Source organism: Gallus gallus, chromosome 6 (assembly GCF_016699485.2).
Source record: "Gallus gallus isolate bGalGal1 chromosome 6, bGalGal1.mat.broiler.GRCg7b, whole genome shotgun sequence".
NCBI lineage: Eukaryota > Metazoa > Chordata > Aves > Galliformes > Phasianidae > Gallus > Gallus gallus.
The window spans coordinates 26,479,349-26,491,929 of record NC_052537.1 but is presented as its reverse complement, the minus strand read 5'-3'; the positions used below and the strand labels follow the sequence as shown (position 1 = coordinate 26,491,929).

General features: G+C 44.1%; 1 protein-coding gene across 2 annotated transcripts in view; it reads left to right on the top strand.

The window, feature by feature from the left end:
- XPNPEP1 (X-prolyl aminopeptidase (aminopeptidase P) 1, soluble) overlaps positions 1-12,581 on the top strand; it is a 29,619-nt gene that overhangs the window by 6,394 nt on the left and 10,644 nt on the right. For both annotated transcript variants that reach the window (XM_421751.8, XM_046943354.1), the window contains exons 4-10: positions 2,570-2,633; positions 4,227-4,331; positions 4,600-4,692; positions 5,597-5,740; positions 6,126-6,221; positions 8,480-8,561; positions 9,494-9,704. In XM_421751.8, the coding sequence (XP_421751.3) occupies positions 2,570-2,633; positions 4,227-4,331; positions 4,600-4,692; positions 5,597-5,740; positions 6,126-6,221; positions 8,480-8,561; positions 9,494-9,704 (795 nt within the window). The remainder of the gene's footprint in view (positions 1-2,569; positions 2,634-4,226; positions 4,332-4,599; positions 4,693-5,596; positions 5,741-6,125; positions 6,222-8,479; positions 8,562-9,493; positions 9,705-12,581) is intronic.

Below are 12,581 nucleotides of genomic sequence, written 5' to 3'. Positions count from 1 at the left end.
CTTTGGGTTCTTCCTGCCTTAGTTGAGGGCCTCTTCGATGCAGCCCCCATTTTGTCTGCTTGTTTGGGGCTGACAGGCATGGCGGAGAGCAGCCACAAAAAGCCCGAGAAGGGCCAGGTTGAAGGCCATGGGAGCTGCAAGACAAGCCCTATGGAAATACCTTGCTGTGGCCTGTATTTTGTGTGGCATACACAGGTGCTCCCCTTGTAATTTTAGCTTGTGCAAAGTATGGGCTCATCTTTGCACAGTGGGGGTTGCTGCATGGAACAGAACAGGTGGGAGTGCAGGAATTCAAAATGACAGATGAATGAACCCTCTTCCCCTCCAGATCCCTCATAAGCCCTCCTAAACCCCATCCGCTTCATTGTAAACTCTTAAAACTCTCTGGGTTTGTGTGTAAATGAGACAGCATGAGATATTTCCCATTCAACCGAAGTCTTTTTTTAGTTTAATCAAGTTTTAGCAGATCTAAAACTGATAGACAAGCAAACCAGCCTGTAATCTCTCTCTGCTGTGTTGTTTAAGAGAAAAGGAAGATAAATCACTGGTCTAATTTCAGAAATCCTTAGTGATACGATGCACGGTGGGAAATTTCCAGCATTTCCTGCAGGTGTTGGAGCCTTGGGGAGATGGTACCCCAACTGTGAGCTGAAAGGTTTAGAGCAGGAGGAGTTGTAGCAGTCCACAGGGTGAATACTTGTTAGGAAATTTTGGAATGAAGTGTTATTCTCCAGTCCAGCATCACCCTGTTCTGCTGCTGGGTGGTGGGTGCCTGTGGGAACTGGCATTTGATTGTCTTCCCAGAATGGCTTTGTCCTCTGCCTACTGTTGTCTCCCTTGTTCTTTTGAGGAGGGTTAGTGGTACAACGGTTGGGTCACCTCATCGCCTAGAGGTGCATGGAGGGCATCATCCCATCCTGAGGGATATTGTGGCCCTTCTCATCCCTGCAGGTGCTGTGTGTGTATGACAGCCTGTCAGGGGCTGTGGGGCTGGACAGGAAGAGGCACAGGGAGTGGGACTGCCTCGGAGCTGAAGGTGCTTGTGGTTTGATACCTGCACTGTGTCTTCCTATTAGTGGTTAAATAAAATAGGGGAATTCTTGGGTGTAATCTCAGGGTTCTCGCCAGGTAGTCAAAAGTAGAAACTTGCTCAGCAGTATCCTCTTTTGGGCTGTGGGTTTTGCTTTTCTAAGACTCTGTTTCACCAGGTTAGTGGAGACTGGTGGTAACTCCTCCTAGGAGAGGAGAGACTTGGCTATTCTGCAGGGGTTTTGACCTTGGGATGATTGGAGACAGAAATCAAGTATTGGTCTCTAGTGACTGAGAACTTCTGCAATTTGTGTTTCTCTCTCACTTCTGTGCTTTTGAATCCTCTCTCTTCTTTAGGAGAACAGCAAAGGGGAGCAGATTTAAAGGGAATATTATCTAGTGAGCAGATGATTTAAAAATAGTCATATTCAGAGACCAAGAAATGCAATATCTATCACAGCAGGAACTAAAACCTCCTGAGAATTGGGCTGTGGTTTCTCAGCTCATTTCCCAAAGTATTTCTCTCCCCACAGCTGGGAGAGGGCAGCTTTCCGGGCTCAGGAACCCACTTTGGTTTCAGACCATTTGTAAGGTACAAATCCAGGGGTTTTGCAGTTTGAACATGAGTACTGTCAGCCTGGATTAAGCTGATTTGCTGAGTTGTGCTAGTTAATGAGCAGGCCTGCTCAGCAGTTCTGACCTCCGAACTTGCGAGAATGGGATCCCATACAAATGATGTGTGGCCATTTCAAGGTACGCCTCTGTGACTGACAGGTATCTGTGCATTCTCAGACTCTTCGTAATGCTGCCAGCAATAGTGTCTGCAGAAGTGTGTTTGTGATGGGCTTGGGATGAGGATGGACTACTAGTCTTTGATTCCCCCTCACCCAGCAAGCCTTAATTTCTGGTATAGTTGGGATTTGAGTAGGTAGGGTAGAAGTGAGAGGTTCGGCATCTTAATTATGAAGGGTCCAAAGGGCTTAAAGTTTTTATGGTTTTATCACCTTGATGTTTTCTTTTTTTTTACCCAATATCATTGTGGTGGAAAACAAAGTCTTAAAGGAACTCTGTTAAATTCCAGTGAGGGGACTTCATTGAAGATAGTGAATTTTGCAGATTTTACGTGCTGATTACTGTGGTCTCAAGATCAAGGGGCACTTCTGGTTTCTCTTCCTTCACATTGCAGCTTCAAAGGCAGCATTTGTTTGTTGCCTAAAGGGGAGGCTGAGTGTGAAGTAAACATCTGCAGACTCTGAAGCTCTTCAGTGTTAACAGACATCTATGGGAGAAAAGTGCTGCAGCTTAAAAACCACTAACAAAAAAAATGCACAAAAACCCCCAAATCAGTTGGATGTAAATACAGTATAATCACAGATGATTAAATGTTCCAGTGGAGTAGAGCTCAGGCTTTTTTAACTAATTTCTTTCTGTGGCGCCCTTTAGGGGGGGGAAAAAAAAAGCTTATCAGAGTATTTTGTCATCAGCTGATTTATTTTTTTCCGTGTTGCTATAAATAATTTCTGCCTCTTTTGTTTTCCAGAGCGAGTACATTGCACCCTGTGATTGCAGACGGGCATTCATCTCGGGCTTTGATGGCTCTGCAGGTACTTTTCCAGAGCTTGGGTTCTTGCTAACCTACAGAATTCCCCTATAAAGAAATTGCCTCATTCATGGCATAGAGGCACAATGGAAAAGGAAACCTATCCAGCTTGTTTGGACGGTCTCTTCTCATTTCAGCATCTGCAGAATAATGTCTTGGCTGCCCACTGGAATTATGTAATATCAGTGCAATAACAAGTTTTCAGAAAATGTTGACCCCTGAATGAACCTCTCATAAAGTAAAATCCTGTTAACTCTTTAATCTGGTGCTCCCAGGCTGTGTTCGTTGCTTCTGATGAGAAGGCAGCTTGAACAGATTTTTACATTGCCCATTTGGGTTGGGTGAGTAGTAGATGGATTTTAGCTAGCCCTTCTGTTTAGACAAGGACAGGGCCAAAATGTTGCATTTGGAAACTGAGCGCTGTGGAAAAGTTTACTTATCTTGCTGAGACAGGATGTTTTCTTGGCTGTAGGATAGGTCTATGTCAAGAGACCTAGTTTTTACCCTAGCTGCGCCCTCAGCTATGTAACTTTTTTTGCTATGTGATTGTTGGAAAGTCATTTTAATCTGTTTAGGTGTTTTTTCCCCCTAGTTGAGAATTGGCTTAATTAGTACTGTTGCCTATGTGTTTGGAGGGTCCATGTGTCAGTTTCTATGTACTGCTCAGGGACCTCATTTGGAAGGTTGTAAATTCAGGGCTGCAGGCTGATGCTAATGGATAATTCTGTGTTAATTTCATGCCTTCTCTATGACCTCTTCTTAACCTTTCTCTCTATTTTGGGCCCTTATTATGTACTTGGAAGGGCTGTGTTCCCAGCCTAGAATGCAGCAAATCAGTGATGTGTCACCCAGGAGCTCACCTTTTATACTCACCTGATGGAAAACACTTCTGTTTCATATATTTTCATGCTGAAGCATCTTAAAATAGGGTTTCAGAGGGCAGAGGTTAGTAAGAAGACAAAAAACTTGCATTTGGAGACTCTACTCTCCTAATCTGGGCTTCAGTTCCTGTCTGTTTGTCTGCATCCCTCCATCTGGAATTAGTGGAATAGGACAAATACTGAAACCAGCAGAAGTTTTTGTTCATTATTCCTGTTCGACCATCTCTGCTAAAGCTGTAACATTTGGGAAAGGGATACAGCTGACATCTGGAAGTGATACCTACTTCTGCTAGCCTAGTAACACCTTTTTCTTGTGAGTTACCAGAGCACAGCTTCTTCCCTGGAAGAGGATGGGGTGGGGTTGGGATGCATGGTATATGGTAGTGTGACAACAGGCAGGTGGAGTTCGCACTCTCTGTTATAGAAGATTTGAAAACCCCATTTACCCAGTTGCACTGGATGAGATATGCCTGAGTTGAATGTATCTGAGGCAGTTCATTAGGCTGTGTAGCTGCGTGTACTGTCTGTGGTAGGATTTTGAAGGTAATAGTGTAGGGGAAATGGTGAATATCTCCACTGAAGTGGGACTACTGAACAGTGAGCCAGGTTGCTTTTAAGGGGAATTCAGGTGCTTTTCAAACGTGCTCACTATTGTCTGTCTTTGCACAGTAGCTTCTGACGTCTAAATACCCTCATGTTTCTGCCTTCCTGCCTAGGTACTGCCATTGTGACTGAACAGCATGCAGCCATGTGGACAGATGGACGCTACTTCCTGCAGGCAGCAAATCAAATGGATAACAACTGGACACTCATGAAAATGGGTATGCAGGAGGATGGGGACATAGAACAAGTGCAGGCTGCTTGGATGCTTTGTCCATGGTACAACATGGGCTGTAGGGATACCCCATCATACGAGACATCTCAGATAGGCTCTCGGATCCTGCTCCTGCTTTAGGGTCCTGTGGTCCTGTGACTTCTTGCACATCGGTGTAGACATGCACTAGGAAAAGTCTGATGGACTTGACTTTTTGGGTAGTGTGATGCCTTATTTGAACCTCTTTTTTTTCTTTTTTTTTTTAACCAATGGAGGTCTGAAAGATACACCAACTCAGGAAGACTGGCTGGTGAGTGTCCTCCCAGAAGGCTCGAAGGTGGGAGTGGACCCTTCCATAATTCCAGCTGGTTGGTTTTACTTCATTTCATAACTGTGCTGGGCAGTTAATTTTGCTTCCTTGCTTCTCTGGCTAAGCTGTTGTGTGTTGATATACGGCTTAATTTCGCTGTGTTTCAGCCTAAATGGGGTGGTGGTGAGTTAAACCATTACGCAAAATAGGTTGGATTGTGGTTTTAGGCATTTATTGAGAGCTCTGCAGTAGTGCATTGAGTACATAACTCTCTGGATTTACAATGGACTTACAGAGACCTTATCTGCAAAGCAGCGTCCCAGTTCACCTCCTTTTCTCTGTGCTTGTCACAGGCACTGCAGCACAAAGAGGCTTGCCTTGGCCAGCATATAAGCCAGAACACCAAAGCAGAACTCACTCTGCTCCTTCTGATTGGTGATCTCAGCATCTCTGCAGTTTTCTCTGTAGGAAACACGTTTGTGGAGAGGTGCCAATTATATCAGATGAACAAATGTTTGTATATTCATGCTTCAGAACATGCAGTCCAGTTGAAAGGTCACTGGGGAGATCTTTACGTGGTTCAGATAACCAGAGAATCAGACTCGTGGCAGTGTCTCTGTTCTAGCTTAGATCTAATAAGATTTTGCACAGGAATAGAGGAGATGGTTATAGTGTTCTCTGAGGTGACTTCTTCCGGTGTCTTCTGCCTCCCAGCTTAGCAGTTCTTCAGCAGTAGCATGAAGCTCCTGGGCTGCAAGGTTCTCTATCTCCTTCTGGCTGCGTTTGTGAAACTGTAATTACAGTAGTTTTTCTTTTGCATTTTATGGGAAAAGGAGGAAGGGGAGCCTAGGAAGAAAGCAGGAGACCCAGGTTCCCAAGCTCACCCTCAGTTAATGGGACTGTTAATTCAACTGTTTTGCATTCTTTGAAACTACCACTCTTAAGTCTTTTCCCTTTGGTAGACCAGTGGAAGAGGATGTCCAAAGTCTTGAGAAGTGCTGGCCACGATCTTGTACCTGTCAAAGAAAACTTGATTGATACAATCTGGACAGACCGTCCTCAGCGGCCCTGCAAGCCTCTCATTGTGCTAGACCTGAGTTACACAGGTGAGAAACTTTACTCCTGGTAGGCAGACTATTTTTACTGCCCTGTCTCCCTTTGGTTTTATCTTACAAAATAGTGAGGAAAAACTCTACTGGAACCTAATATGATCCACTGTAGTTAGGTTGAGAAAATGGTCAGACTTATGACCCTTTTGTCCTTGAAAGTTCACATGACCGTTTGCTAGAAGCTGGATAACTTCAAAACAAATCTATGGATGTCTGGAGAGAGCAAGTTGTTTGAGGTAGTTTGTATCTGGTTACGAGGCAGGACTGAAGAGCACAAGCAAAACAGTGTGCTTTGAATGTCTTCACAATCCAGTGCATTTATGTTTCCATCCTTATCTACAGTAAAGTTGGTGACTGTAGCCTTTCACGTTGTGTTTTGCAGGGGTCAGCTGGAGAGATAAAATTGTAGCCCTCCGTTCAAAAATGGCTGAGAGGAAAGTCGTGTGGTTTGTGGTAACAGCTTTGGATGAAGTAGCATGTAAGTCTTTGCATTTCCCTTATTGGTTCTTCCTATTAAATAAATTCCCTCCCTGCCTTGGAAAGGAAGAACCCTGACAGAGTGAGAGGCATTCATGACAGCAGTGTGTTTGGAAGAGGCTGATTAACTTGTATCAAGTGCAGTTAAGAAACGAGGTCACAGCTGATGAATCTGTACTTTTGCACATTGCCTTTTTATACCAGTACAACCCCTGAGTACATTGTTGGCCTAGGAAATGCAGCAAATCACCAACTTTGAGTAGCAGCCTGGCCGAAGGGAAGATTGTAATATAAGCCTGAGGCAGACTGCAAAAAAAAAAAAAGACCTGTGAGATTTTCTGACTGTAAAATATCTTCATGCTGCCTCATCCTATGGGAAAATGGAGGCTGTTTTCTGCTCTGGAGGCTGTGTTACAAACAAAGCAGTGCAACATGTGTCTTTGTTTACATAAAGCAGGGGTGGGGTATGCAGCATTCACAGTCATATTCCTAATTTTAACAAGTTTTTACATCATTCTCTACCTCTCCAGTGCTTAGCAAATGCGTTGGTTAAAGTGAATGTCGGAGCTCAACCTTTGTCTCCAGATTACTTCAGCTCAGGATCCAAGGGTCCTGTTAGAGGGTCTCCACTGTGTTTGGGACCCCAGGTTAACTAAGTCTCCACATCCTGGCTCCCAGCCCAGTACATAGGAAGGGTGCATGTCCAGAAACAGCAGTGATTCCCCTGTGACTCTTGTTACTAGCTTTTGTTTCCTTTGTGCATCCCAGTGTACAAACTGATGTAGTGGGAACATAATCCTGGCAGGATGTGTGCTGGTAATGAATGTACTTCATGTCTAATCTGACAAAGTAAAAATGAAAATGGCATGTTCCTAGCTCAAATACTGCAGGCACAAAGTCACTGTCACTGGGAGAAGCCAGCTTTTGGGGATCTGTGGGCTCTCCTGGATCTGGGATGCTGAGCACAGGGCTTGTTTCATGAAAGAAATACTTACAGGAGTGGTGAATATGACTCCTCTCTGGGGATGCCTATGTGAACAGAGATTGTCTCACCTTTTCAGGTGCATCTCCAATTAAATTAATGATAAATTGGTGCCTTGAGGTGGTTTCAGATTAAGTAACTTCAGCAAAGCTAACCTTGGTTATGAATCGAACTTTTTTTTAAGATGGACCAGAAGAGCTCATGAGAGAAACTTACTGCCACGTGCCTGGTTGATTTCTTGTACTAAGCTGGGGGAGGAATGGAAAGGTCCCTTTAATTTTATTTAATTCAATTTCCTGGATTAAACTCCAGACAAGTTTCTGGGGACAGAGAGAGGGCTACAAAGGAGTCTGTTGCCTCCTCATTGCATTGGGAATCGACTGAGCAAGGAAGTTTGTACCCTTACAGTAAAGACTTCTTTGTGGCTCTTTCCTGCTTTCAAGTGACCTACTCCTTCCCCGGGGAGAATCTAACTCTATTTTTACTTTCATGGCAGAATTTGCACAGTTCAATGAATGCGGTCCGGGTTGTGATTTAGGACATGCTGTTTTTTTTCCCAGCTGTCCTGCTGGCTGGCCTTATTGCCTAGAGTAACTCATTTCAGCTGATTGGATATCCTGGGGTTTTTATTTGAACCTAAAATCAGAAGTTTGAGGATGCTGGACATCTTCCACTCCTGACTTTGCCTGCTGTTGTGAGGATTTAAACCTTTGTTGACAAAAACATGAAGACTGCAGTCTGAATCTGAGATACTGGAAGCCCAAATAAGAGGCCAAAAGAAGAGGCCTTTCTGGTACCACTTATTGTTTCCCTCCTTCCTCTAGTATCAAAAGAAGGGTTGGAATGAAATAATGTATCCTGTTTTAACTTTGAACTTTTCTGGCAGTTGAGAAGTGAGCTCTTACCACGCTGCAAAGACAAGAAAGGATGAATAATACAATTTTTTTCTTTTTCTTTTTTTATTTTTTTAATATTTCCATAACTTTTTTTTTCCTGTACCTGCTTTGTTCCCAGCCAGCCCTCCTTTAGAAGTTAAAACCTTGTTTCCTTGCTGGATTACAGTGTTTAAACTGCGGGTCTGGTGCCATCTCCTGGCAAAACCGTGGGATTGCCAGAAAAACAGTAGGATATGGGGACAGCTGGGTGTGAGCCGGACCCATGGCCTGCACTCATGATGACTCATTGCTTGACTGTATTTTGGTGAGATTATTTTTGGTTTTCTTTAATGCTGCAAGAGATGAACCAGGACTGTGATTCTTGGCATTCTTATTTTCCAGGGCTTTTCAACCTCCGAGGCTCTGATGTTGAATACAATCCTGTGTTTTTTGCATACGCCGTCATAGGAATGAACACAATCAGGTGCTTGTATTCCCCTCTTCTGTTCCCCAAGATGCATTTTTCTCTGAGAAATCTGTTCCAACAAAGCTTTTGTCTTTTTAAAACATCTATGCTCAGATATTTTAATGTCGCTTCTGAGCCCTTTTGTCGTTGATAGCAATTACTTTCTTCCACTGATCAGAGCTAGAGAGTTAGTCAAGTGCTCTGCTGTGCTCCTCAGCACTTTGGCTGACTTTCTGGGTGACTTTGGGCAGGACATCTGATCCCTCTGTGTCACCCTGGGGCCCTGGACAAAAAGTGGGTAGGAGAGAATGCTAGCCTGGGTATTGGAAGACTTCTCTCTAATGCCATGGATGAGTTGCTTCAAAGCTCCTGAGACCACAGTAAAGTTTCAGGGCTGGTTTATGATAGAAGGCTTCTTTTCCTGTGACTGCACCATAAAATGAGCTTCCGCAAGCACAGGTGTTTTAGAATCATGTCCAAGCTGCTAGATAGATGCATTTGGAGTAAAACTGTTGTTGATTGATACAGGCTGTGTGTGGAGGGTGAGCTAACTTTCCAGTTCAGTGAAAGCAAAAACAATACAGTACTTAAAGCAACAGTAGATTTTCCATTTTGAGATGTTACCCTTAAAAATGAGGGAATGGCCATTATGTACCTTGTTTCTCTCTCTTGCTCGAAGCACAGTGATGGCATTCAGCCATTTTGAATGTCATACAAACAAAAGTGCTGTCAGCTCCTTCTCAGCAGGATGATACATCGTTATTTCGAAGCAGAATTTCAGCTGTATGAAGGCCATTGGGTAAAACAACAGAGAGCAGAGTGTAAGGCATAATTGACAAACTGTTCTCCTGAAATGTCACCAAAACAGCGTGCTTTCTCCTTCCCTACCTTAATCTAGCTGCTGTCAGATGTGGTCCTACCTCTCTGCTCTGATTTTTTTTTTTTCTCAGGCTCTTCATTGATGGTGACCGAATGATGGACCCAGCTGTGAGGGAGCATTTACAGCTTGACAGTACCCTGGAACCAGAATTTAAAATCCAAGTGATGCCTTACAGATCTATTCTGACGGAACTGCAGGCCGTTGGTGCAGGCCTCTCACCCAAAGAGAAAGTGTGGCTCAGTGACAAAGCCAGCTATGCTCTAACTGAGGCCATTCCTAAGGTGCGTGGCTCTTGCAAAGGGAAAAGGCTTTTCTACTCTCTGTTCAGTGTGATCAGGAATGGTGTTAATGAGGGCAACTGGTCTCAGCTTCCCCTCTGCAAAGAGTGCTGCAGGCTGGAGCAGAAGGCATCCAGCCATACTGAGGTATTGAGGGGTTGTTTAATCCTGGGGTTGCTCTTGATGGAGCTGCCCTTCCAACTCACTAAGCCGATTTACCCAAAGAATTGTCAGCTTAAGATAAGACAAGTTCAGTGAGAGAGGGGAGGGAGAGTAGGGTGAACTCGGGTCAGTGTGCCTGTGGCTGGAGCATCAGCGTTTTGTGGACCAGCAGTATGAGGTGGGAACAGAAGTGGAAGCAGAAAAGTTGGGCTGGACTTTTGAGAGGAAGCACTAGGATTGGTCTGAGTGTCTGAAGGTGGTTCCCCTTTTATCTTCAAGCCACTGAAATAAATGAGGCAATATATGATGTCTTGCATCAAAGACAGGAGGAGCAGGGCAACAAGAGTTGTTGCAGCAAAGACCCTTGTGAGTACACAGATAACTTGCAGGCGCTGGTTGGCTGTGAAGCAAGCACATCTGTTGAGGGACAGTTGTACCATCTAAGTAACTTTAGTACAGCTCTGTTTGCTGTATCTTACCCTTGTACTTGAACCGGGCTGTATGGGAGTCCTGCAGTTCAACCTGAAAGTCATGAAAGCAGATGCTCAGGTTAGGCCAGAACTGCAGCTACAGATTGATGAGCCAGATTGTACGTATCTTGTATTCATCTCTTGTTTGCTGTAGTTCACGTTCTGGAACGTCGTCCAGTTTACACCAGCATGTACTCAAAAAATATTGTGAATAAACACTACACAGCAATATGGCTAGGAATCAGGGACCAGTGGGTATTTCCCAGATGTTGCCTTGGAAGACCAGACCCACAAAACAGAATCTGTGTTCATGTTGAGTTACTAAACAATCCAAGCTTACTACTTCAGAATCACAAATTTATTTAAAAAACAAACATAACCAAACCACAAGACTTGTACATGAGCAAGACAGGCAGTGTTTTACCTCTGTTCAGGGTTAAATTTTCTGACACCATCAATCCATTTCTAGGTGCAAGTAGCATCTGAATACGGATTGCTGACATTTTGCCCCCTGCCTTTTGTTGGGGGTAACAGAAAGCGTAGATTTAGTGAAGCATCCAGGATAAACTGTTGTTAACCTCTTGTCTTCAGGTTAGAAAACGCCTTGTATTGTAGGTGGTGTGAATAGAATAGCCTCACTTCAGGTAAGTTGCTGTAGCTGATTTATACAGGGTATCCCTATGGACAGGTACAGCAGGTCTGGCCTGGGTTAAGGAATTTAATGGGTCCATTTTGCAGTGCGAACGGTCATTGCATTGCTGGATGTCCTCTGTATATGTGGGGAGAGGCCCTGCCTCAAGGAGCTCTGTGCTGTAGAACACAGGAGGGGAGGAACTGAAATATCTTGATTAAAAACACTTCAGAAAGCACTGGCAGAGACAGAGATTTCCCAATTCCTCATGCTGGGCGTTTTTCACTAGCTCTGCACTGCTTCACAAAGGCAGAGCAGCTGATCTGGGGTGCTTTGAGGGACCTCAGTGCTGGAAGTCCCTTTGCTGCCTGTTTCCACCAAAGCCAAATATTGACATTGGCAAAAATCCAGTTTATTAAACACAGATCTGCAAACCCTTTACAGGTTTGCCTACAACTACATGTAAATACGCTTTTTCACAGAAGATTAATAGAACTTGATGGTATCTTTAAAAGACAAGCTGATCTAATACAAAATCTAGCTGTTGTAAAATTTTGTCCTGGCTCTGAGAGAACTTTGCCATGGCTTCTTCTGTACTTCAGTTTCTGCTTAAAGAGTGTAGATCTCATGCTAAAAGAATATAAGAAATTGGAAACTGCAGATTTGGTCTTTGCTGAGGGTCTACCAGACCTTTCCTATGAATTTGAGTGGTGTTTATTTGTATGCTGGTATACTGAGGACATGAAAACAGTGTGTTGCTTGGGCTTTGGTTGCATGGGTGCTCATCCAATTTTGCCCCCCCCTTATAGGGGCAGAACAGAGGACTGTGAAGCAAAAGACTTCACTTTTGTTCCATCCTCTGATACAGACTTTGGTAAAGCTTTGACAAGGAACTTCAGTGAATTTCTGAAGATATGTGGAGAACCAGCCAAGCATTCAAACCTAAGGACAGCTGGTGTTCGGGGAAGTGCACAGTGGGAAGGAATCAGTTATTAGTTCTTGATACACAGGAAAGCTTTGTCTCAAACCACTGACGTAAGCTTCTTTCAGAAGAGGATAGCATGTAAAGCTTAGCTTTGCAAGGTCTTTTCATGTTTCTTTGGCTATTGAAGCATTTGCCAGAGCTGCTGATCGTTAGAAGTAGTGGTGCTCTCTGCTGTGGGAGCCAGACCCTTAAGGGGCTCTCCATGTTCAACTCCAGCTCTCAGTACCTGGGCTGGGTACCCTTTGCTCCCTGATGCTAGCAGTAAGGTAACAAGTCAAGGTGGCTTTTGAGATCTGTTTTCACAGTTTAAATTCCACCTGAGTCCCTGGGAATGGTCTTTCTCCCTGGCTGTCTCTGGTTCTTTAGGGTATGGCATTAACAGGAAAGCCATAGCTCAGATATTGATATGATATTTAGCATATCCAGTCTTGATCCTGCTTCGTGATGCTCTGTTAACCCTTCAGTTCCCTGGATTACCCTGATGGTTGATTTTCCTTTAGTCAGGGGATGTTCCTGCTCTTTATTCCCCACTACGTAATCAGTATCTCAGTGCTGAAGGTTGAGAAAGGCTGCCAAAGTATGAATTGTGGCCAGGCTGTTATTAAACCTGTAGGATTACATAGTCTGACTAA